This window comes from Giraffa tippelskirchi, chromosome 9, assembly GCF_054371585.1.
Source record: "Giraffa tippelskirchi isolate mGirTip1 chromosome 9, T2T-mGirTip1v1.2.pri, whole genome shotgun sequence".
Lineage (NCBI taxonomy): Eukaryota > Metazoa > Chordata > Mammalia > Artiodactyla > Giraffidae > Giraffa > Giraffa tippelskirchi.
This window is the reverse complement of record NC_137283.1, coordinates 110,527,011-110,553,751: the sequence shown is the minus strand read 5'-3', so window position 1 is coordinate 110,553,751 and position 26,741 is coordinate 110,527,011. Positions and strand designations below refer to the sequence as shown.

General features: G+C 37.0%; 1 protein-coding gene across 45 annotated transcripts in view; it reads right to left on the bottom strand.

Annotated features, from left to right (window-relative positions):
* The window catches only part of ATG5 (autophagy related 5), a 183,036-nt gene that overhangs the window by 98,583 nt on the left and 57,712 nt on the right, over window positions 1-26,741 (bottom strand). For 39 of the 45 annotated variants that reach the window (XR_014064494.1, XR_014064493.1, XR_014064491.1 and 36 more), the window contains exon 6: window positions 9,138-9,232. Coding sequence is in view for 39 of the 45 variants with exons in the window: in XM_081526933.1 (XP_081383059.1) it covers window positions 9,138-9,232 (95 nt within the window). In the remaining 6 variants the exon portion in view is untranslated. The remainder of the gene's footprint in view (window positions 1-9,137; window positions 9,233-26,741) is intronic. The other 6 variants (XM_081526944.1, XM_081526941.1, XM_081526938.1 and 3 more) reach the window with 1 other exon arrangement.

Genomic DNA, 26,741 nt, shown 5'->3' with positions numbered 1-26,741 from the left:
AATAAATGGTGCTGGGAAAACTGAACAGTCACATGCAAAAGAATGAAACTGGACCACTATTTCATACCATTCACAAAATTTACTCAAAATAGGTTAAAGACTTGGATGGATGTAAGACCTGAAACCATAAAGCTCTTAGAAGAAAACTGAGCTCATAGATACCAGTAATTGGTAAGAAAAGTGGTAAACTGCTTGACAGGGTCATGCAAATATTCTTTGGATCTGATATCAAAAGCATAGGCAGCAAAGAGCAAAAAGGAAAGGTTGTTGGACTCTATTTTTTTAATCCCTTAAAACTCAAATCAACGCCCCAAATTAATTCTTCATTAATTGAACCAACCTATGTCTGCAAAACATTCATCTCATATTCAACGTTAAAGTCTCAATACATATTCATGTTCTTGCAAAAAAGAGATTCTTTTAGGATATGTGCGTATGTATATACCACATAGAGCTAGATCTGCACTCTAGTCCTTGCTCCACTGCTTACTAGCTTTGTATCCTTTATCTGGTCATTAACTTCCAGCTTAGAAAAGACAATAATATTTGCTCGGTCCATACAAAGGTGTTGTGAAGATCAAAGTATTTCACAAAATATAAAGTGCTGCACAAAAATAATTTATTACTATATTTTCATATAGCTCTGTTTTACTTTAGAGCAACAGTAGAGGATGATAGTTTGTGTGTGTGCATGCTATATCCCTTCAAACTCCTTGCAACCCTATAGACTGTAGCCTGTCAGGATCCTCTGTCCATGGGATTCTCCAAGCAAGAATACTAGAGTGGGTTGCCATTTCCTTCTCCAGGGAATCTTCCTGACCCAAGGATCAAACCCATGTCTCTTAGGTCTCCTGCATTGGCAGGCAGGTTCTTTATTACCGGCACCTCCTGGGAAGCTCAATGATAGTTTACTCAACAGAAAATTCAGCCCAGAATTCTACAGTAAAATGTATGGTATGAATGTTACAGTCTAATTTATTATGAGACCAGAATGACCACCACCTTCATAGATAATGAGAACTTCCTTAGCTTGTTATATATAGTTTGTGTATTTAGTGAGACCTGCTATGTGTACGGCATTGTGAGGGGCACAAAGATACAAGCACAATACAGAAGCTCGGCTTCTTCTCTGCGTTTACTAAAGAAGAAATTCTCTTTAGCTGTTTAATAAGTGTTTAAAATACTCTGTAAAGAAATTAAATTAACTTCATAAACTGTATCTCTACAGAAAGGTGAAAATGAATGATATGCCTTCAACTTGCAAGTTATTTATCATTTTTTAACTGTTGTCTTCACTTGGATCAGAAGTGAAGTTACTTTGAGAAAGGATCATCCATTCTATACTTTCTTGTCTTTGTATGTGAAATACAAATCCTGTTTTTAAGCATAGATGTTTCATTGTAGTATGCTACCACCACAGCTAGGGTATGAATTTAGCATTATACCTTGCCCCAAGAATTACTGCTATAAATTCTTAACACGAAAAAATAGCATAATAACAATTATATGTGGAGAGGATTCTGGGAGCATGGAAGCTTACTGCTTCCCTCTCTTCCTTCTATTTCCAAATCTGTCTCCTACCAACAAAGTGGCTCTCTGAGCTAAAGTAACTACTAGAGAGAGCAGGCAGGCAAGATCTACATGGGGGAACTACAAACCTCTACAATATTTCCCCTCCGGGTGGATGTGAGCCTAAGGACCAATGAGTTTACAGATCCCACAGGCTAAGGGAAAAGCTGGGGAAAAAGGCTGATTACTGCTAGTAACATTATTACTTAACACAGTCTTGGCAACACAATACTAACAATGCAATGATGGAAGAACAAGAAATGACTGACAAAAATGGTGGGAAGAGGGTTTTGTTTTTTTTTTTGGTTGATGCCATAAATAAATATCTAGAAACGGAAATGAAATAAAGAAAAACAAAATCTAAAAAACACCTAGAAATAAATTTAAAAGAAAGACAAAAGGCCTCCTGGAAAACATAAAACCAAATCTGAATAAGAAAAATGTACTATGTTCTTACGTGGGAAGATTTAATGACATAAAAAGGTGAATTTTATCAAAATTTAAACAGAAATGTATTTCCACTTATTAACCATGAAAAGACTGGAAAAAAAGGTAAGCGGTGAATTGCCCCAGCAAATATCAGAACATTAAAATCAAATAAAAATAATACTTCATAAAAATAAACAAATAAACCAATGGAATGGAAGAGGAAATTCAAAACCAGATCCCTGTAGTCAAGCTATTTTAATGTAAAGCAGAAGTGGCACTTTTATCTAATAGGAGAAGAACAGTTTATATCAGGAATCAATACACTACAGCCTGCAAGCCAGACTGTGCCTTTGTCCTGATTCTGGAGATAGAGATTTAATTGGAACACAGCCATGCCCATCAACTGCAAGTTGCCTATGGTTGCTTCCAAGCTACAGAACTGTACAAATGCAACAGAGATCATCTGCTCTACAAAGCTGAGAATATTTATTTTCTGATTCTCTAAAGAAAAAAGTTTGCCCACCCTTAGTTTATATAATAAATAAACCCACTACAGCTAGCTATCGCCTGGAAGAAAATAAAGCTGTATGCCTGTATCTCATACAGCACATAAAAATAAGTTCCAGATGAGCTAAAGAGTTACATATTAAAAACCAATCTTACAAGCAAAGCTAGGCAAGAAAACTATGTATAACCTGCAGGTGTATGGGGAGGGGCCTTCTTAACAAAGAAAGAAATCCATATATGACTAAGAAAAAGATATATTAATAATTGGGCATATAAAGCATTAAAAATATCTTTTTTACAGAAAGATACTATAAAAATCAAGACAAATTTTAAAGTTGTGATTATATTTCACAGTGTTTGACAGAAAATGATTAATATCCATAAAAATAATCTTTCGTAAAATAACAAGATAAATAACCCAAAAGAAAAAAAAGCAACATATTTATTTTGCCCCCAACTCGGTGCTCAAAACGAACAGGCTGTCCTCATACTTACATCCCGTCTGCCTACAAAAGTCCTCTCATTACTCTTGGCCTACCTAATTCCATCCGTTTGTCAGAACTCAAAAGACAGGACACTTCATCAAAGAAGTCTTCTCTGCTCTACTAAAACAGATCCAATTCCCCTCAGCGGAACTAGCCTTTATTGCACTATACACCTCTCCTTCACAGCACCAATCACAGTTGTGATTTAAAATTTGACTGTACACTTTTTTCTTTTATTATTTTATTATAAATTCTTAAAGGGTGATGTACCATATTAATCACCACTTGTACCCCCTGTGCACAGTACAAGCACGGCATGCAAATATTTGTGAACAAATGAACTTGGTGAATGATTAGAAGAATGAGACAACTTTTTCTTACCTGCAGCATACTGGCAGATAGCACTTATAAATCCACTGCTTCTTGAAAAACAGAAATTATGTGCCTAATCTTCACACTACAATCTAAATATCAATGGACGTCACAGTCAGTTTACAAATCTTTTTCACAGATACCCTCATTAATGACATCTGTTTATGTGCTAGGCTAAATAACATTTTAGTTACATTTCTGAGGCACTTCCTGCCATTAACCTCATCTCTAGAATACTAGTTAATATGAAGCACCTGGATTTCAGGAACACAGACCTGAAACACATACACCAAACCAAACTGTTACGTAAATGACAGAAATGACACATTCTGGTCAATAATGGATCTCCAAACTACTTTTGGTCCTATTTTACCACTTTTACCACTAAAATTCTGTCATTGGATTACAGTCATTCTGAGCCCGCTGATAATCAAATTACAGATGAAAAAGAACTCAAGTTTTCCAACAATCTGTACAAAAGTCAACCTTTAAAGAATATTGATAGTTAGAGATTTTCTAGGTTTGGTCAAAGTGGACTTCATGGACTTTACTTTATGTGATAATTATGTCTTAAAAATTCTGTAAACTTAATTTTTAGGAAGAAAATAATATTTTGTTTGTAAGTCTCACCTAGGTCTGAATTCTAGCCTTCACACTTTTTATTTGTGTGACCCTCAGCAAGTCATTTAGACTTCCTCAGCTTCAGCTTCCTCACGTGGGAAATCAGATAAAGATCCCTACCTCCTAAGACTGTTGTGCGGCCTCCAAAGATGAAATGAACCTCACTCGAGCATACTCATTGTCGTTCCCTTTTTATCCCCTGCTATACAGGAATTCTATTAGAATTCTACCAAGAAAAAAAGTTAAGCGAAATTATGCCCTTCATTTGTCTTATTAATAAACCTGGATTTCCAGGTTTTATTTAAATTTACTTACTAATTTAAGGTCTCAAATAGTACAGAGATCTATTAGTATATTAAACAAATGAAAGGTGCAGATTAATCAAAATGCTACATAAGTAAAAGCTACACTTAATCAATGGACTATCCCAACCATACAAATTAAAGAGCTATATATAAGGGAGTCAATAGCAGAAATCTGATATTATCTTTAGATCATATAATCTAGGAAAACAGCAGATCCCATCTTCCTTTGGTCAAGGCATGCACGAAGCCTCAAAAATACAAAATAGGGAAATGGAAAGAGCCAGCAAACAGACAATGGGCAAAAACTGAGACTCCTAAATTTTTATATTCACTTATGCATCTCGTGTCTAAAATTTTAATCAAGTTCAAAACCAAACCAGATAGGGGTAAAGACAACAGCAAAGTTACATAGGTCAATAAAGAGTTCTGATAAAACCCTGAGGCTCTGTCTCCACCTGTTTGAAGAAAAAGTGCCACTGCCTTGACTAAGTAAAGAACAGGCAGCCAGCTCTGCCCTAAAAGAGGCCCCACCTGGCAACCAGGTTTTGTCAATCAAATTTTGAGAATTCTCTAGCTTCCCACTTTCTAATTATAGAAGTTTATGAAAACCATTCTCTCTCACACGTACACATTCTCTTTCTCTTTCCCTCTCTCTCACATACATTCTAAGTAGCATTGTGTTTATGATATAGCAGTAAGAATTAAGGACACGTCTGATAATTTTCCCCAGAAAAGAATGGTAAATGTGAAAGAGAAGATCTACATTGTGTACATCTGCACTATTATTCTAGCAACAGTAATCCTACAATTCCTACATTAGGTAATAGTAATACCCACTTTCCCTAAAGGAGCTTCAAGCATTTGCAATCTATAGTTAAATACACATGCTGGAGCCGAACCATCCAATAAGTGTTGGGAGGTATATATCTCAAATTAGTTTTGGAGCTCCCATTTTTTGGAAATGTCTTTAGAATCTCTATTTTATTCAACTAAATTCCACAAATAAGGTACTTTGCTAGGCTCTAGGTATGCCTTATGATATGTTACTGTGGAGTTCACAGTACAATAGTCCCAAACAACTATTAATGACTACTGAATGATTTAATGAATTCTCAAGATGAATCATTTTAAGAAATTATTTTAAAGTCATACAAACAGGGTCATAAAGGAAAGAACTATGTTTACTATAAAACTGATAAATTTACTCTGAAACCAGGAGTATAAAACATTTTAAAAAGAACGTCACTGATACAATTAGATAAACCTGTAATATGGCTTCTTTAAAGAACAATTCCAACCAGATGTACAAATTCACTCAGTTACACCCTTTTTGTCTTGTTGATGAGGAAACGAAGGCCCAGCAAGACTGAGTAAGCACCTGTGGACACACAGCTAGTCAGTGTCACATCTCCCACAGAGCCTTAGGGGCCTGCCTTCCGGTGCAGTGCTGGAATAGAGAGTGCATACAATGCATTGGTTTGCCCATGCAACCCTTCCAAGAGCTCTTTTCCACTTGCTCCTACTTGTCTCCAACCATTTTAATTAATTCAAAAAGTGTTTTTCCTTCAGCTATTACAACAGCATCGTCCTTATTAAAGGCAGCTAGCTTTTTCAGTTTTGGATTATTTGAACTATAAATTTTTTTTTCAGCTTTAGAATTATGAAATCTTTGGTGCTTTAATACTCTAAGATTCAATTAAGCACCTGTGAAGCACTTAGAGTGTACATAATAACTCTGTGCTAAATCCTACCACACAGAATCAAAAAGGAAAAAAAAATCTAACCTTGCCTTCAAGGATATCACTAGCATGTTGAAGGTATTATTGTATCCAGAGTGCTAGCTAGATCAAGAACTTCCTAACCTGGGCAAATCACTGAACCTGTCTTGGCCTAGATAAAGAGTAGTTCTTCAAACTGTGCTTTAGAATTCCCATAAATATGTGACACTACAACTACTGACCCTAGGAAGACAGAGTCAAGCCACCTGAGTCAATCTCACTTGTCCCCATCCATCCACACCATCCAAGTTCAACCCCAAAGTGGGTTCCTGCATTTAAAAAAAAAAGAAACAAGAAGAAATCCATTCAGAAAACATAGGGACCACTCTTAAAATTCTGTAATAGCTTGTTATTTTTTTAATCTGTATTTTTATCACCAATATCTATGTCTGTGATGGTGAAGATGTAGCTTCTTCCTATCAGATTTATTGACCACATAAAACATCCTACCCACTTGAAGTGCTATTGTTGCTGTGTTGTGCTTAGTGGCTCAGTTGTGTCTAACTCTTTGCGACCCCATGGACTGTAGCCCGCTAGGCTCCTCTGTCCATGGGGATTCTCCAGGCAAGAATATCGGAGTGGGTTGCCATGCCCTCCTCCAGGGGATATTCCCAACCCAGGGATCGAACCCAGGTCTCCCACATATACTTAGCCTATAAAATCTTACTCAATTCTGGCTTTTCTCTGTGGGATAACTAAAGCATATCATTACTGACTCTAGTTCTATAAAACCACTCTGGAAGTTTCTCTTAGGGAATATCTAAGCGATCAGTACCAATTCATGTAATAAGAGACAGTTTTTCTCTTAACACAAACACGCAGACTTCCTACCGTCTTTTCCCACATTATTTTACGCAAACACAGGAACTGTCCTGTTTGCCCACTGTTGAACGTAACAGGCTCAAAACTGTTCTACCTCTCCTATGCCATACAGAGGACATTGAGATTCTCCCATGCCAAAGGCAACATTGCTTCCTATCCTTTTCCTTAACAGGTCTCTGCAAACCTCTTCCTCCACTGGGTTAACCTTTACTGATTTATCCCAACGCTCAATTGTCTTGTCCATCGGTGACTTTCCTTCTTATTTGATAAACAGCATTCTTCCATAAAATAACCTAAAATTTTCTTTTGTCTTTGCCTTCCGATTACTTCACCAATTCTTTATTATACTGTGGATGATCCATGGCTTATGATACATTGTCTTTAGTTTTCACTCAGTGACACATTAGGAAGCAGTTTTACTGAAACTATTATTGTGTTCCTAACTATAGGTGAGGTATAAAGGATATTGTCCCGTCCCCTCTAAATGTGGTCACATGAGAAATTTCTTTCCTGTGTAGTAACCAAGAAAAGTTAGCTTTCTCTGATACCCTAGTAAATTTTCATCATATATAAAATGAAAAAAAATTATATCTCACGACATTTCTTTCCCCCTTGCTCTGGCTGCAAAGAAGCTTTGGGTCAAATTTACAAGTCAATTCCAGTAAATTTAAAAATTTTAATAAATTTGAAGATCTCACTTATTCACAGTGTAGGTAATTTCATTCTGAGTTTCCATTTTATATCTTCAGTGGCTCTGATTTTAAATTTTTTTCTATCTTGCTTCCGTACAAAATATATTCTTGTAAATTGCCTCAGATTCTTCATGATATAAGATACAGTATAAATAAATAAGGTATGGCATTTCCAAATCCACTGTGTAATATCTGTGCTTAATTAACAAAGACTTATGGAATTAAAATTTTATTTTTCTGAAAAAAGGAAGCAGAAGAGTGTGGCTAATTAGATTATCTGATTTCATTCCATCAGTCATTTTTCTCATTTTATTTATGTTGTATGTATTATTAATCTATGATCTAAACAGTCTATTTGCCATTATCTTAATTAATAATTGAGAAGCAACCTTATTAAAGTCATAAAAACTTTTCATGAAGTATACTGGGATTTTTGGTTTTTACTTGTTTTCAGTTGGATGGTTTACTTTCCTTTTTGAACACACATTTATATGATGGCTCTATAAAAGATTAAAAAATAACTATAGAAGTAACTGTAAGTGAAGACTATGAGATAGCAAAAATGTGTACAAAGGGAAGTTATGATACAATATCTTTGAATTTGAATGGAGGTCCTGTTAGATGAGTGTCTATGTCTGTGATACTATTTCTATTAATAGTTTCTATTCTTAACTGCTTTTTCCATGATAGTAGACAACTTGCTTTCTGGATACCATTCATTCAATAAAAATTCACTCAGTATTGCTATATAGGAAACATATGGTAGTTTTAAAGTACTCTACAAAAACATGGAGTTTTTTAACCCCATGAAAGGGTATGGTAATGAGGAGCTACCATTTATTTTGTTGTACAGCACTGAAGACCCATCATCTAAAACAAGTACAGTCGATTCTCATCTGCAGTACTCATGTTCTATAAAGTCACTGCAAACACTGAATAAACAAATACTGAACCACTGGAGTACAAGGGTCACTGCAAGTCTCTGCTCATGTGTTCTTCAACTCATCAATACATAACATTGTTTTATGTACATTTCTGAATAAAGACAACACTTCAGCACTATGCCTGGGAATCATTTTTAACATCAAAATTACCAATAAAAAGCACAAAAATGTGTAGAACGTGGCACTAAATAGACTAGGAAGCACTTGTTTATGGTATGAGAGCACATTTTATGGTTTAAGAAGGCACAGCATCACTGAAAATGTGCACATGGGGCAAATCAAATTTTTCATCACTTTGCACATGTCCAGGGTAGTACTGTTGAGCAGTGAGACTCTGAGGTTGCAAATAAATATCAGCAAGCAGGCTAATCTGCCACTACAGAATCTGCAAATAAAGAGGACTGACTATATGAGTGAGGACTGACTATACGAGTCACATACTTCACAATGCAGTCTCAGATCTGACTGCCACCAAAAGAAAGAGATCTGCAAAGTCCTAATAAGTATTATTCAGCTACTATGTAAACTTAAAAGACATTGGACAAGAGTGTTTTAAGAAGTAAGATGTTCAAGACTTTCATAAGTTGGTATTGTTAAAGATGTTACTTCTTACCTGGTATATTCTAAAAGGGATATAACGAAATCCATTTTCTTCTGCAGGATATTCCATGAGTTTCCGATTGATGGCCCAAAACTGGTCAAACCTGTCTGTAATGATAAATTATTTATTAAAGGTGTATATTACAATTTAATATCTCATACGAAGAGATGAAAACTGTTAAACATCCATTCTCATAGAAATTTCTGAAAGGGCATTATTTATATATTATTTTTTCTTAAACTTACCTTTCCATAACTAAACATGAAACAAGATATAAAATTAATTTTTTCTACATTATTGTTGCTTCTTCTTCCTAGATACTTCCATTAGACATTTTTTCTCATAAGAGAAACCCAAAACAGATTATGACTACTTGGGGTATCATGGCAAAAAACATCAGGTATTGGTGAATGTCTTGATTCCCTTGATCTTATTCCTACTGTCTAAACTATAAAGGCACAGCTTTCAGTGACCTAAAGTTTAACCCGAACTTATTTAAGGAAATAAAGTAAAAACACCAAACACAGTACATGTTAAACAACAAAAACATAAAATTATAGGACAGGCTTTGAAAGAAATGTGAAACTGACACTTGAGAAATAACTATCAGTTGCACTTTTAATCTCAGACTGATTAAACAATTCCTTTTTTAAAATGTCAGGCCTGATTTTTAAAAATCAAACTTTACTGATATATAATTCATACACTATAAAATTCACTCTTTTGAAATATATAACTGAGTGTTTTTGAATACACTGAGTTGCTAACATGTAATTTCAGAACATTTTCATCATTCCCAAAAGAAACCCATATCCGTTAATAATTATCCCCTCCCCTCATCTGCTGGAAATCACTAATCCCTATTCTACTCCAGACATTTCATATAAATGGAATCGTACAATATGTGGTCTTTTGCATCTGTTTTTTGTTTTTTCTTTTACTATGTTTTCAAGGTTGATTCATGTTGCAGCATGTATCAGAACTTCATTCATTTTTATGACCAAATTATATTTCGTTGTATGGAGATACCACATTTTGTTTACCCATTATCAGTTTGTGGACATTTGGGTTGTTTCCACTTTCTGGCTATTATGAATAATGCTACCATGAATATTCACATAAAAGTTTTTGTGTGGATGCATATTTTCAATTTTCTTGAGTACATTACCTAAGAATGGAATTGCTGAGTTATAAAGTAACTGTTTACGTGCCGCATGGTAACTATGTTTGGAGGAATTACCAAACTGTTTTTCAAAGATGCCCCATCATTTTGCATTTCTACCTACAACATATGAAGGTTCTGATTTGTCCACAAACTTGCCAACACGTTATTGTCCATCTTCTTTATTACAGTCATTCTAGTGGGTGTGAAGTGGTATCCCCTTACGGTTTTGATTTCCATTTCCCTAATTATGGGCTTTCCAGGTGCCTCAAAATCCACCTGCCAATGCAGGAGATACAGGTTTGATCCCTGGGCCTGGAAGATCCCCTAGAGAAGGAAATAGCAACCCACTCAAGTATTCTTGCCTGGGAAATCTCATGGACAGAGGAGTCTGGTGGGCTACAATCCATGAGGCCCACAAAAAAGTCAGACACAACTTGGTGACTAACCAACAATAAAGACTAATTATGCTAAGTACACTTTCATTTGTTTACCAGCCATTTACATATTGTCTTTAGAGAAACATCTATCAAATTCTTCGTCCTCTTTTTAATTGGTTATCTTTTTGTTGTAGAATATTATAAGAGTTCTCTATGAATTCTGGATATAAGCCCCTTATCTGATAAATAATATATAACTATTTTTTCCCATTCTCTGTTTTTTTTTTAACACCTTGAACTCATCCAGAATTCTACCTTAAGATATTTTTTATATACAGAAATTCACCTCAGAATTAAGTCTCTGTAAAGTACATGAATACTCCAGAATTTCAGGTGAGCCTGTATTAAAGCATATTCTCTACTACTAGACTCATCTCAACCCAATTTACTGGCTATCTATTCATACTGCTTGAGCCATCAGAGTTATATGTAAAAAACAAAATTTAGTTGTTTCTTATAATAGCCCTGTCCTAGATGACTGTGACAGCCTCTAGGGCTTCTCTAGTCTCATTTTTAATCCCAATCTGAGGAAAGGCTCATACTACAATAGAACTGGTAGCATAGGGAATTTCAGTCAGTCCAGGGCAATTTCACAGGCGACAACTAAGGTCCAGCCTGTTATGAGTTTAGTTAAGAACCAAAACCAGACTCGTGGTCTTCTGATTCAAAGCCCACAACCGTTTCAATAGTTGGAACCACAAAATTGCATCTTAATGCTAAGAGTAAGTAGCTCCTTTAACCACAGTCCTTTCATATATACATCAATCATTCATTCAATATCTTTTAAAAATTATCTTTCTACTATCAAGTATCAAACAAGAATGTGATAACTAAATAAAGTCATTCTTAATGCATTGCTGAAATTTTACTACTGCCTCATCATTAAATCTCTATCACCTACTACAGTGTATGCATAAACATATGCTCTTGAATGAATAACAGAATACTAAATACATGACTATTCATTAAAAATTTTTGGATTCTAATCCTAGACCTCCAACGAAATAGCTAGATGACTCAGTTCAGTTCAGTCGCTCAGTCGTGTCCGACTCTTTGCAACCCCGTGGACGGCAACACACCAGGCCTCCCTGTCCATCACCAACTCCCAGAGTTTACTCAAACTCATGTCCACTGAGTTGGTGATGCCATCCATCTCATCCTTTGTTGTCCCCTTCTCCTCCTGCTTTCAATCTTTCCCAGCATCAGTCTTTTCCAATGAGTCAATTCTTCACATTAGGTAGCCAAAGTATTGGAATTTCAGCTTCAGCATCAGTCCTTCCAATGAATACCCAGGACTGATCTCCTTTAGGATGGACTGGTTGGACCTCCTTGAAGTCCAAGGGACTCTTAAGAGTCTTCTCCAACACCACAGGTCAAAAGCATCAACTCTTCGGTGCTCAGCTTTCTTTATAGTCCAACTCTCACATCCATACATGACTACTGGAAAAACCATAGCTTTGACTAGATGGACTTTTGTTGGCAAAGTAATGTCTCTGCTTTTTAATATACTGTCTGCTGCTGCTGCTGCTAAGTCGCTTCAGTTGTGTCTGACTCTGTGCAACCCCACAGACGGCAGCCCACCAGGCTTCGCTGTTCCTGGGATTCTCCAGGCAAGAACACTGGAGTGGGTTGCCATTTCCTTCTCCAATGCATGAAAGTGAAAAGTGTAAGTGAAGTCACTCAGTCGTGTCCGACTCTTTGCGATCCCATGGACTGTAGCCTACCAGGCTCCTCCGTCCATGGGATTTTCCAGGCAAGAGTACTGGAGTGGGTTGCCATTGCCTTCTCCGAATATACTGTCTAGGTTGGTCATAACTTTTCTTCCAAGGAGCAAGCATCTTTTAATTTCCTGGCTGCAGTCACCATATGCAGTGATTTGGGAGCCCAAAAAATAAAGTCTGCCACTTCCCCATCTATTTGCGATGAAGTGATGGGACCAGATGCCATGATCTTAGTTTCCTGAATGTTGAGTTTTAAGCCAACTTTTTCACTCTCCTCTTTCACTTTCATCAAGAGGCTCTTCAGTTCTTCGCTTTCTGCCATTCAGGTGGTGTCATTTGCATATCTGAGGTTATTGATATTTCTCCTGGCAATCTTGATTCCAGCTTGTGCTTCATCCAGCCCAGCGTTTCTCATGATGTACTCTGCATAGAAGTTAAATAAGCAGGGTGACAATAGACAGCCTTGATGTACTCCTTTCCCTATTTGGAACTAGTCTGTTGTTCCATATCCAGTTCTAACTGTCGCTTCCTGACCTACATACAGATTTCTCAGGAGGCAGGTTAGGTGGTCTGGTATTCCCATCTCTTTCAGAATTTTCCACAGTTTGTTGTGTTCCACACAGTCAAAGGCTTTGGCGTAGTCAAGCAGAAATATATGTTTTTCTGGAACTCTCTTGCTTTCTCAATGATCCAACGGATGTTGGCAATTTTATCTCTGATTCCTCTGTCTTTTCTAAATCCAGCTTGAACATCTGGAAGTCCACAGTTCACGTACTGTTGAAGCCTGGCTTGGAGAATTTTGAGTATTATTTTACTAGTGTGTGAGATGAGTGCAACTGTGTGGTAGTTTAAGCATTGTTTGGCATTGCCTTTCTTTGGGATTGGGATGAAAACTGACCTTCTCCAGCTAAGTGACTAGAAATAAACCAACTGAAAACTCTGCCCTAATTCACTTACAGATGAAATAAAGACAGTCAGACTAAATAGTTCTAATAACTTTTCTAAAAATAAAATTTTGTAATTATTTAAGACAACTTCCTTATTAAAATAAAACATTTAAGAACCACAAGCAAATCTTTATTAATGAAAGATATATACTGTTTCTAACAGAGAGGGGAAGCAGGGAAGATTTTGCTCGCCTTGCGTCTGGGGATATTTTTGGATGTCACCAATATATGTGCGTGTTACTAACATCTAGTGGGTAAAGGACAGGGATGCTGCTAAACATACTATAATGCATAGGACAGCTTCCACAACCAAGAACCATCTAACTCAAAATGTCAATAGGGCTAAAGGAAGGAAAGCAGACACAAATAAGAAGTACAGAAAAACTATTTAAAAAGTAAACTAGTAAAACTAGTAAAAAGCTTTCACATTCCTATATCGCAAAAAAGTACACTGGAAAAAGAGACATTACTATGCACATTATCAATTTACTGACTCTCAGCTCCAAATAATATATACACTGGCATAATGAAATGGACACTAGGTTTGAACCATGGGTCAGGAAGATCCCCTGGAGAAGCGCATGGCAATCCACTCCAGTATTCTTACCTGGAGAATTCCATGAACAGAGCAGCCTGGTGGGCTACAGTCCATGGGGTCCCAAAGAGCTGGACATGACCAAGTGACTAACACACACACTACCATGACAATCACATTAAGCTTTCTCAGTAGAGTACTGGAAGGACACTGCCTGCATCTCACACTGCAGTCCCCTACCCCGTATCAGTCCCCTGCTGTCCTCTGCAGGCCCATGTGGGTGGCTGACCTACAGTTTCCCAGAGCCGCCATTCCCTCTCCTTGCCCGTGCCACTTGCTGCTGGTGGCCCACACTTCAGGTTTTCCTGATCTCCCAGCAACTGCAGACCTGCTCCAGCCTGGAAAAACAGAGTCTTTCTCTACTAATCCAATGTGCTGGAATATACCTTCTCCAATGATTTCGAAACCCAGCCCTGGGAAGGGGCTCCTGGTAAGTGTGACCTTCCTCTTTAGCCCTAGGGTACCAGGTCTGATTTTCTTATATATCCAGTTACTCTTTTATCAGAGTTTAATAATTCTGTATATAAAACAATCTATTCAACCCTTTGTGAAACCCCAGGTTTCTATCTCCTGACTGAACCTAGTCTGATACAACTATGTTTAATAAAAGGAATAAAGACATAATAAAGGATCGGTATTAATTTATATTAGCTTAATTGTCTTATAAAAATAATATGTTCTTACATAAGATTAGCATTTCCTCAAAAACATCAAAAACATTCTAACCAAAAATAATCTAACTTTTCTAAGTCAAAGTTACAAAGATAACAAAGGAAAGATACAAATAGAAGAAATTAAAAGAAAATCAGTGCTGAGTTTAAGTGTATAACCAAATGTCTTTCACACTGGGTTTTGTAATAGCAGGATCTCTTCTAACTCCTAGCCAATAATTAAATAAAATTGGAGTAAGGATGTACTGTTAACTTCCTACATGTTAATGAATCAAGTACATATTAGTTACCAAGCAGTACTTTGAATACTGGAACTGAGTTATATTACTGGCCATGAAAACAGAACCTACAAGTGAAAGAAGCTCAGTGGTCTTTAGCTACTCATTTTTTAAACTGTAAATTTAGGTAAATGTACATCTATTTCAACAGTTTTCAAACTAGTTCTAATTCTAAAACAAAACAAACAACTAAGTATTGACAGAAGAAAATTAAGACTAGCAGTCACTTAGCTTATCCAAAGAAAAAGAGAAAAGAAGGTAACTTACACACTTCTCGCCAGAGTTATTACGAATATGACTGCTAAGTTGGTTTCTGTATTTTAAATTTAACAGTCATTTAGGATGGCTACCCAATTGACAATCACAAAATTGAAGGCCTGTGCTATAGAAAGTCAATCTATTTTTTAAAAAATATTAAAAATAGAATTTCTCAGAACCCTGGTGGCAACCAATTTTTTTTTTCACTCACTGATGAATTAAGCTTTTATTTTGGTCTTGGAAATTTTTAAAAATCCAGAAAAAATATTTTAAACCAAGATCTTCCTAAGAAGCACAGAAATAAATTGATTAATTTGTGTTCTTCATTCCTTACAGGGAAAAAGCTGCAGAAAAAAGTGGCAATTTTAAAGGACGTATCTGTTTTTCCACTTAAGCTTTATTAAGAACTCAAGGCAAATAACATTTTAATATTCAAATGCCACGAATAACCTATTTGTTTACAAGATCCCATGGGAGACATGGAGGCCCCCTAAAGGATGGCACCCCAGCCTCAATTCAGCACTGTGGTATTGCTGGCTGGGACAGAATCATAGGGAAGGGCTGAAATGGCCCCCACATGCATACCATTCCACTTCCTGCTCTTCAAATCTGTGATGTCAAAAAGAACAGATTTACGGCACCCTAAATAAGTGTCAGATCTTGATGGCTCATAAAACACAGGCTTTGAGCTTTTCTTGGAAGAGAAAAGCAAATGGTTGAAAATTACTGCTGAAGGGAACTCATTCCTCAGAAAATTATGGATTTATCAACAGTATTATTCAAATCAATACTACAAGCGGTCATATGATAGATGTAGTGTTTTGACCACAGGCTTTCAAGCTTTGCAACAGAAAGCATATCCAAGTATAGATCTGAATTAATTTCACGTGTGTGTGTGTGTGTATGTGTGTGTGTTAGTTGCTCAGTTGTATCTGACTCTTTGTGACCCCATGGACTATAGCCTGCCAGGCTCCTCCGTCCATGGGGATTTTCCAGGCAAGAATATTGGAATGGGTTGCCATTCCATTCTCCAGGGGATTTTCCTGACCCAGGGATCAAACCCAGGTCTCCTGCATTGCCAGGTGGATTCTTTACCGTCTGAGCCACCAGGGAAGCCCAGTTTCTTCACATCATAATAGAGTAAACATCTTTGTGAAAAAAATCAGAGGGGAAAAAAATCCCATGTGTGTTAGAATGAGTGACCTGTATCCTCAAACTCATTTGTCCTCTGAGTCACATATTAACAGGACAGTCAGGCTGACCAAGTGATGGCATCACTGACTCGATGGACATGAGTTTGAGCAAGCTCCAGGAGTTGGTGATGGACAGGGAAGCCTGGCGTGCTGCAGTCCACAGGGTCGCAAAGAGTCGGACATGACTGAGCGACTGAACTGAACTGACAGGCTGACCCAGGGAGGGAGCATCTATATACCACAGCACATCCACTGGTGCTCAGATGCTGCTCAACAGAGCCACACCCACACATTTCCATGAGCCCTTCTGTTTGAGGCTTTAAGTTACTGAGATATATCTGGCAGGGAGGCCCTAATCAAAACAAAGAAGCCTTGAAAACTCTTCGAGGACACCTGAAAATTCATCCTGAAGACAGAAGCAGGTTGGCCTTTGTAATAAGGCTGAGAGGAGAACAAATCCTTAAGGCCAGCCCTTAATTCTGTTCATAAACACTCATCTTGGCAGCAGGATTGTACTCTGGGGAATCTGTTGCTGGAGCTAATCAAAAGAGCAATAAAATCTGAATCTGAGGAAAATTTTGACCTGGCCTATCACTGTCTCAGAATAAACTGAGAGAAGACATTTATAGTAGTCTCCCCTTCTCCACTGGGGATATGTCCCAACACCTTCAGTGGACACCTGAAACGGTGGACAGCACTACGTATCCATGAGTCCCATATGTACTATGTTTTTTTCCTGTACCTACACACTCATAATAAAGATGAATTTATAAATTAGGCACAGTAAAAGACCATCTAGTTGCCAGCATCACTAACAATTTGGGACCATCATTAAGTGAAATAAGGGTTACCAAACTGTTAGTAAAGCCCGAAATCATGCTACTTTTCTGACTCTGGAAAGCACCAAGCTTCTTCCCATGTCACAGTTAGAGGCTAGGAATCCTCACTTTTCTAAACTTCACAGAGCTGCTTCTTTCTGACCATTCAAGTCTCAGTGGAAGTGTCACCTCCTCAGGGAAGAGTTTCCTTATAATTCTAGCTAAAGTATTTTTTTATTTTCTTCTAAACATGTCTCTGTTCTCCAACTAAAATGTAAGTTCTATGAGGGCAAGGCCTTCATCTTCAGCCCTAGAAAATTCCTGGCACAAAGTGCATGCTCAATGAATGTTTGTTAAATGATTAAACAACTAAATACATGACTGACTTCGATAATGTAGAGCAACAAAAAGAAGGCATCGCAAATGCAGCAGAGCATAGTGGGAAAGTAGACACTGCGGAGCCACACCACCTGGGTCTGCTTTCTGGCTCTGCCACTTAATAGCTGGGAGAGTTGAGCAACATTTTAAAACTTGTGTATCGATTTCTTCATTTGTAAAATCAAGATATTAATAGTATTTGTAGAGTCACTGGAAGGAATAATGAGTTCATATGTACCAAATACTGAGAACGGTACTTGGCACAAAGTCAGTGCTACATTAAGCATTCTGTCTCTTAGGCTTCTCAACAAGAGAAGATGCCAAGCCTCTATACACAGATTCAGTAATAAGGTAAGTGAAGGGTCAAAACCAGTATGAAAAAGTGGTTCTGCCAAAACCTCATCATCACAAGATTGTTGGAGTGTTCAGCCTGGCTCACAACCAGGGAGTCTGCAACATTCACATGAAATTCTATGTGAATGTTGTCTCCATAAGTTATGCAACTGAGGGCCTTTGCTAGCCATGGTGGGGAGAGTAAGAGCTGTAATGCAATCCAGCTGCAACCCTTTACAACACTGGATTCCTTTTATAGCCTCTTCACTCCCTCCAACCCTTTCAACTACCCTGTAAGGCCCTATCTTCTCACTCCGTGGGAACAACTTAAATGCCATTTACCTGCCATCAATTTCCAATGCATCAATCTCCAGCCATATCATGAAACAGGGGTGGGAGCAGGAAAGGTGGTCCAAGAACATCCTCTAGCCTTGGCAGGCTGGCATGAATTCCACCTCTCCTAACTTTACCATCTAACAACCATTCCTTCTCAATCCCTCTCTCTCCTAACAAGTCTTAAAATATTAGGGGAGAGGAGATAAGCATGATGAAAAAAAAAGGGTTTCTTGTTAATCTAGGTAGACGAGAGGCTCAGTTATATACTTTATAGCACAGGTCTACAAATGGACCAAGTCCAAACTAGTTACTTTATAAATGGTTTAAAAAATATTGCTGGAAACTTAAAAAAAAAACAAAACCTAATCTTACTAAGTATTGAAAAAGTCAGAGTTGTAAATTTTAATTTCAACATCATCAATCAGTAAACCATAACTGCAAGTTACATCATCTTTAATGTCTTCCAAGAAACAATCCCAGTAACTGACTATTTTTAACACACATAATTCAATTACTGTATTCTAATCAATTAAGAAACATTTACTTCAAATTTATTTTCAAACAGGGCCAGTAACAACATAAAAAGGATTTAAAATTCAAAAATTTCATAATGTAAAAAAAAAGCCAACTTATTCTATGTACTCAAGTTAGAAATTAAAAAAAAGGAAGAATGACCTTCAATTACATTCAAGTCTTCACTGACTCTAAAAGACAATTTTAAAAGTAGCTTGTTTTCCAAAAAGAGATTTACAGAGCTATAGCACAGGGGTAGGCCAAGACTACCTTAATGAATGAAATGTACACCTAATTAATGAAATGTACGCCTGTGTAAATCACCTATAGATTTTTAAACAGATTACCTTTCAAAATGACTATAAACTAAGAAAGTATTTTTTCTCTCAGGTTGAATCACAGTTTATCACTTTCCCAAACTGAGACAGCCAGAAACAACTTTAACTTGTTACCAAGCCCATTTTCACTTCATCAGAGCACTCCAAAATCGTAAGACAAAAATGAAAATCTATTTTGATTTTTGAAAGACCAACAAAGATACTCCATTTGTAATGTTTATTATGCAGGATATTCTATCTTTATTCTAACACAAATTCCTCATGCTTCTGATAAGAAACAGTAAATGAGAAAATTTTATTAATAATTACTCATAGACAAAAAAAGAAAGATTAAAAAGGTGGAGGGGCACCAGTGCTCACTGGGGATGCAATATACAATGCAACACCTCTCATTTTTAGCGGTCCACTTGAATCACTAGAGGAGCTTTTGAAAAAATACTAATATCAAGGTCTCACTCCAGATGCCCTGGAACTGTACTTATTGTAAACTCCCAGATGATTCTAATATGCAGCCAGAGTTAACAGCCTCCAGATGTAATAGGAAATACACTGACTTTAGGAATGAAAGATCTAGGATCAAATCCTGGTCCCATTTCTTACTAGCTCTGTAAGCTCCTTTTCTCATTTTAAAAGTTGATCGTGTTTATCTAATTCTTGTGAAGAATCACATAGAATGCATATCCAGGCCTGGGACATCACAGGAATTTAGTAAATGTAATACAATTCCAGGTAAATTCTGTTCTATTTCAAATCCATTACATCTGTCCAAGGCAGCAACATGAAAAGTATCTTTTTAAAAGAAGTCCCGGGACTTCCCTGGTGGTACAGTGGATAAGAATCCGCCCCTCAATGCAGGAGACACGGAGAGATTCCACATGCAGTGGGACAACTAAGCCCACGGGCCACAACTATTGAGCCTGCGCGCTCTAGGGCCCCCAACTACTGAGCCTGTGTGCCACAATTACTGAAGCCCACACGCCTAGAGCCCACGCTCTGCAACAGAAGCCACCACAGTAAGAAACCCATGCACCTCAAAGAACACCAGAACTAAAGAAAGCCTGAACAGCAAGGAAGACCCACCGTAAAAAACATTAGTTAAAAAAGAAAAAAAAAAGCCCCCAGTTTGCAAGTAGTTCATATTATGAATCTCTAGTTTAACTCTAGGCAAGAAAGAGAAAAGGAAAAGGAAAACAACCAATAGAAGTAACAGTACTCAATCAAGATTTTACTTTGTAGGATGTGTGTTGAGTTATATCTATCAAACTGTTTATTTACTCCTATTATGTACCTAATTGAGTACTGGGAGATGTAGAGAATAAAAAACAAAAAATAAAACAAGTACACAGAATCTTCCCTTTACTTAATATGTAAGGGGAAAGTCATTGATATACATAAAGTTATCACAATTTCTAATAGGTCTGTCTGACTGGTCCTTTATCGTGTATTAGTAGTGCTTGATGGTTCAGGTCCCCCCCACCTTCTTTTCTAATTTAATGACCAAGTGACAGATGCTTAAGTAAAAAGCATGTCAGAAGTTAGGCTGGTAAAGAAGTGGAAAATAACTCAAGTGATGCTAGAGTGAAAAGTCACGGGTTTTTATTATAGCAGAACCTCAGAGATCATATTTATTAATAACATACCTGAACAGAATTTAACTGTTCTTCTAAAACCCTAAATGAATTTTCTGCTTTCAAAGCAACTTACTGAGGGAAACTGGGGCTCAAAGCAGGTAAATGAATGGCTTGAGTCTACTGGGCCAGTAGACTCAGGGATGCTACCATATCACAGAAAACTTTCAGTTACATTTCTAGAAATAAAAACACTGCTTGTTTGTTAAAACTCCAGGTTGAGTCAATTCAATGACGCACGATTAACAGGAATCTGAGAAACTATTAATGAATAGAATGTTCATATTATCAAAAACTCCTGAGTCCTATACTTCAAAATTCATAGGTAGTGTCAGGTATAATAGTTAGCCAAATTTCATCTTTGATAGTTACAGATTACAAACCGAATTTAGCAGCAGCTGCTGCAGAAGTAAATATTTAATATTTACTTCAGCATATACGAGGGGCTTCCCTCATAGCTCAGTTGGTAAAGAATCCACCTGCAATGCAGGAGACCCCGGTTCAATTCCTGGGTCGGGAAGATCTGCTGGAGAAGGGATAGGCTACCCACTCTAGTATTCTTGGGTTTCCCTTGTAGCTCAGTTTGTAAAAAATCTGCCTGCAATGTGGGAGACCTGGGTTCAATCCCTGGGTTGGGAAGATTCCCTGAGAGAAGGAAAAGGCTACCCACTGTAGTATTCCTGGCCTGGAGAATTCCATGGACTGTATAGTCTATGGGGTCTCAAAGAGTCAGATGTAACTTTCACTTTCACTCAACATGTACATTAAGGCATTAGTTTTCAGTGAGAATGAGGAAAAAAATGCAACATGATAAAATTGAAAGCATCATTCAATTAGGAACTACCTCTTAAAAGCAGACAAGGACAATAATGAGTAAAACTGGAAAATTCAAGCATGGTTTAAGTTTCAGCTACTAGGATTATTCTGGTGGCATTTACTACAAAATTTATTTATTAAAACAACTCATTCATTGTCAAAACAAAGTTGATTTGTAAAACTATACACATACCTCAAAAAATAGGGCCCACCCAATATTTTATAAACTACTTTATTACTTCCTATAGTGAATTTATTTTAGACTAAATACTATTATTTTAAATGTATTCAATAGCTTTTAGTAATAAGTGATATACACAATGTATTCTAAAAGCTCATCAAGATGTCTAAGAATTCCAGTAGAAACAAGAATAAAGTTATTAACGTTTGAAATGATTCCATGAGTGTTTCTCAATTCATTCATTTACAATTCAAATATCTGAATCCCACAGAGTATTATTCTGAGAGTAATATAACATCTTGAAACAAATGATTAAAATTTTAGGGGAAAGCTTCTGTATGTAAAGTCTTTCTCCTTTACTCAAGGAGCCTATGCAAACTGCTCCTGTCTCTCTCTCCTTTCCAGATATTAGATCTCCACTAAAGGTCTTTTCTCCCTTGCTCCTCCTACTCTATAGTCTGAGTGAATCAGTTCAGTTCAGTTCAGTCACTCAGTCGTGTCTGACTTTTTGCGACCCCATGAATCGCAACACGCCAATCCTCCCTATCCATCACCAACTCCCGGAGTTTACCCAAACTCATGTCCATCGAGTCGGTGATGCCATCCAGCCATCTCATCTTCTGTCGTCCCCTTCTCCTCCTGCCCCCAATCCTCCCCAGCATCAGGGTCTTTTCCAATGAGTCAGCTCTTCGCATGAGGTGGCCAAAGTATTGGAGTTTCAGCTTCAACATCAGTCCTTCCAATGAACACTCAGGACTGATCTCCTTTAGGATGGACTGGTTGGATCTCCTTGTAGTTCAAGGACTCTAAAGAGTCTTCTCCAACACCACAGTTCAAAAGCATCAATTCTTCGGCGCTCAGAAGGGAGCGCCTTTCTTTATAGTCCAACTCTCACATCCATACATGACTACTGGAAAAACCATAGCCTTAAATAGCAATAAATTTTCTTCTTGCAAAAATGTTTTCATAGGGTTTAAAAAAACCCACATAAAAATAATTTCACCTTAGGTAAGTGAAAAGCACAGGTTAATATACTTGTAGGAAAAAAATCTGAATTTATTAACAAAAACAAGAAGATAGTTTAAGAAAAAGAGGCATATATCGTATAGTTTAGTTCTGAGTGTGGCTTATAGTAAGTTGAAATAAAGTGAAATCTTTCTGGTTAAACCCTTTAATGGAAATTAACTCCAATTAAAAATAGCATTTGGGATATTTTATCGATACTCCTCTACTGAGAAAGATAGAAATAAGCTAGATGTAGAAAAGCCAGGGAATCAAAGATAGTATGGATCATAAAGGGATCCTGTGGGAAGAAATGCTTCTTAAATAGAAAGCCACTTTGAACTTCCCTGGAGTGGGAAGATCCCCTGGAAAAGGGAAAGGCTACCTCCAGTATTCTGGCCTAGAGAATTCCCCATGTATAGTCCATGGGGTCGCAAAGAGTTGGACACAACTGAGTGACTTTCACTTTCACTTTTTGAAGATAATGATCAGAACTTAACTAATATTCTGCGTCTTAGATACACAAGTTCATTTATTTAGCTCTCATTTTTTATGGGCTGCTTCTTTTCTAGTTTTCTAGCATTTGGGTTAAAATCTTGCAACTCTCTGAATGCTAATTAAAACATTGGAATAGTTTAATATTTAAATGCGTAAAAGATTCAGAAATCCTTTTATGCCAAAATTTGCCATAAAATTTGGCATAAAAGGATTTCTGAATCTTTCACAGTTTCTAAAGCAATAGAAGAGACATGCAACGAATCATAAGAAATTAGCACTGTTAGAGAACTGCAGTTACTTCCTTGGTTCAGAAAAAACATCTTAAATACTGAGAACTGTGACATCTAGAGCTCATTATCACAGCCATTAGTGAGAACAGGTCTGCACAGGCAGATGGGGTAAACAGAATGTCACAGGAATAGGACTGGGAGAGTGGAAAAGGGAGAGGCTTGAAATTCTAAAATTCTCAATAAAGTAATTTCTAGATCTTTGTTTAAAAGTGCATGAAATAGGTACCTAGGAATAGGTAACACACTGGGCAGCATTAATTACAGACTATTGAGCTAAAATGTTTATCTAGCCATTCAGGCCCTGGAAAGATAATAAAGAACTGGTCAGAGAGTAGGTAAAAGTTTAAATGAGTGGGAAGAGAGGGAAAGAAGTGTTTATCAACATATGCAGTACTAGGTCAAGTACCATAGAGAAAACAGGAGAGGGAGAAGAAAGGCAACGGCAAAAGAAAAAGGGAAAACAAAGACACATGTTACCTCCAAAAACGTTAACAGTCTTACTGAAATGACAGCATACTGTTGATTCATTTGTCATTTAACAGTCATGTCAGCAAAAATAACCCTCAGCATCCAGAAACAACTAAGTTTACAATAAGAAGTTCACATGGTTATGTTTACATACAAGAAGAGCTAACAGATTAAAATAACTTTTTAATTTGTTTACATGTCAAAGTCCTTTTGTTTAAAGAATACAGTTACAAATACAGCCTAAATGAGTCACTGTAACAACTGAACACACTAGTTCTCAAAGTTGAGTTGGTGGAACAGATGAGAACCTTCATACATAAATTGGCCCCGGCTTTAAACTTTCAAACATATCTTATGAGGCTGCTGTAAAGCACCCAGGACAGAACTTGGGGATTCAGTAAATAGTCACTGCTACTCTAATGGAGAAGCAGTTTTACCCATTAATTCTACATCACCCCTCTCAGCAGTCGTATAAAATGGAGTGATTTTGCCGCTGAGGGGTATCTGGCAGTGTCTGGAGACACTGTTTAATGTCATGACTGAGAATGGGGAGAAGTGTGTTACTGGTGTCTCATGAGTGGGCAGAGACCAGGAAAGCTACCAAACGTCCTGTAATGCACAGGCCAGCCCCCCCCCCCCACCCCAGCATCAAAGAATTATCCAATCCAAAATACCTAACAGTACCAAGGTTGAAAAATCCTGCTCAGGAGTAATGGCTCTCACACTGCAGAGCATTGCAATCACCTGGAGGGGTCCTGGACCAAGAATTGCTGGGATCTACCCTAGAATTTCTAATTCAGTTGGTTTAGGATGCATTTCTAATCAGTTCCTGGGAAATACTGACGCTTCCCACTGTCTACACTTTGAGAAACACTGCTCTAGAGAAAAGCAATCAGGAGATAACTGATGAAGCTACTGGGGTCTTCTGTTCTCTGAAGGAGAATTATGATATTAAGTTTCAAAACAAAAGATTCACTCAAAAACAAGTTAAACTATATATGCACATATACCCTGATGTAGGTCTTGGCAATCTTTTTCAATCTGACAACAAAAGCAACAAAGGTAAACAAGTGGAACTATAACAAACCAAAAAACTTCTGCATAGCAAAAGAAATCCTCAACAAAATGAAAAGACAACCTACTGAATGGGAGAAAATATTTGCAAATCATGTATCTGACAAGAGGTTAATATCCAAAAAATAAATAAAGAACTCATGCAACTCAACAGCAACACCCCTCCCCAAACAATCCAATTTAAAATTGGCAGAATAGACATTTTCAACAGGTTAATAAAAAGTGCTCAACATCGCTAATAATGAGGGAAATGCAAATCAAAACCACAATAAGGTATCACCTCACACCTGTCAGAATGGCTATTGTCAAGAGACAACAAGTGTTGGTAAAGTGTTAGTCATTCAGTGGTGTCCAACTCTTTGTGACCCTGTGGACTGGAGCCCACCAGGCACCTCTGTCCATGGGATTCTCCAGGCAAGAATACTAGAGTGTTTGACATAAAACAACAAAATTCTTCAATTATCCTTCAATTAAAAAATAAGTAAATTAATAAAGAAAAAAATACTGGAATGAGTTGCCATTCCCTTCTCCAGGGGATCTTCCTTACCCAGGGATCAAACCTGGGTTTCCTGCACAGGCAGGCAGATTCTTTAACATCTGAGCCACCAGGAAAAAGGAAACCGATGTGTGCTGTTGGTGGGAGTGTAAACTGACTCAGCCAGTATTGTAAATATTTTTAGTTCTTTTACAACTGGTGACATACAGAATGGTGACTATGGTTCATAATACTGTATTGCATATTTGAAAGTTGCTAACAGAGTGGATCTTGAACATTCTCATCACAAGAAAAAAATTTCATAACTGTAAAATGACAGATGTTAACTAGACTTACTGTGGTGGTGCTCACTTTGCTATGTATACAAATATTAAATCATTATGTTGAAAACCTGAAACTAATATTTCACACCAATTATACCTAAATCTAAAAAACTGAAAAATAAAATAAAAAGATAAAAACAAAATAAGTTAAACTTTATATGCATATATGTGTGCGTGTGTATATATGTGTCCATATGTGTGCATGGGTATATATGGGTGTGTGTGTGTGTGTGTGCGTATTTTTTTTTTTTTAAAAAAGAGGAATCATGCTGTAAATTCAAATAATAATTACAGGTCATGACTCCAAGAGTGAAAATCATTGATCTGACATATGTTTCTCTGCATTGTCTTATATAGGGTACCAACATTCATAAGAAAAAAACTTTTCAAACCTCGCCAAACTTAGCTTACAAAAAAATAACAGTAGATTAGAAAGCATACGTTATTTTTAAAGTTTTTTAACTGGACCAGAGATAAATAAAAGATATGATAAGGCAGTCTTTCCACCGGAGATGATCTGAAATTTTATTTAAAATGACGTTACAAACTAAGCCTTTGTATTCCTGCAACACTAAGAGTTCACTAAAAATATTTTCAAGTACTGATCAGAGTTTGTGTGTGTGTGTTCAGTTGTGTTCAATTCTTTTGTGACCCCATGGACTGTAGCCCACCAGGTATAAATCTATTCTTACAGATTTGTACATTTATTGATTGCATCTCATACACAAAAATGTATTCTACCACTGATTAACTCTACAACACAGGACCATTCACTGTTATTAATGAGCATTCACTGTTATCGATACACTTATGCTAGTATAATTTGTAGTGTATTATGAAATAACTGTCTAAACGTTTT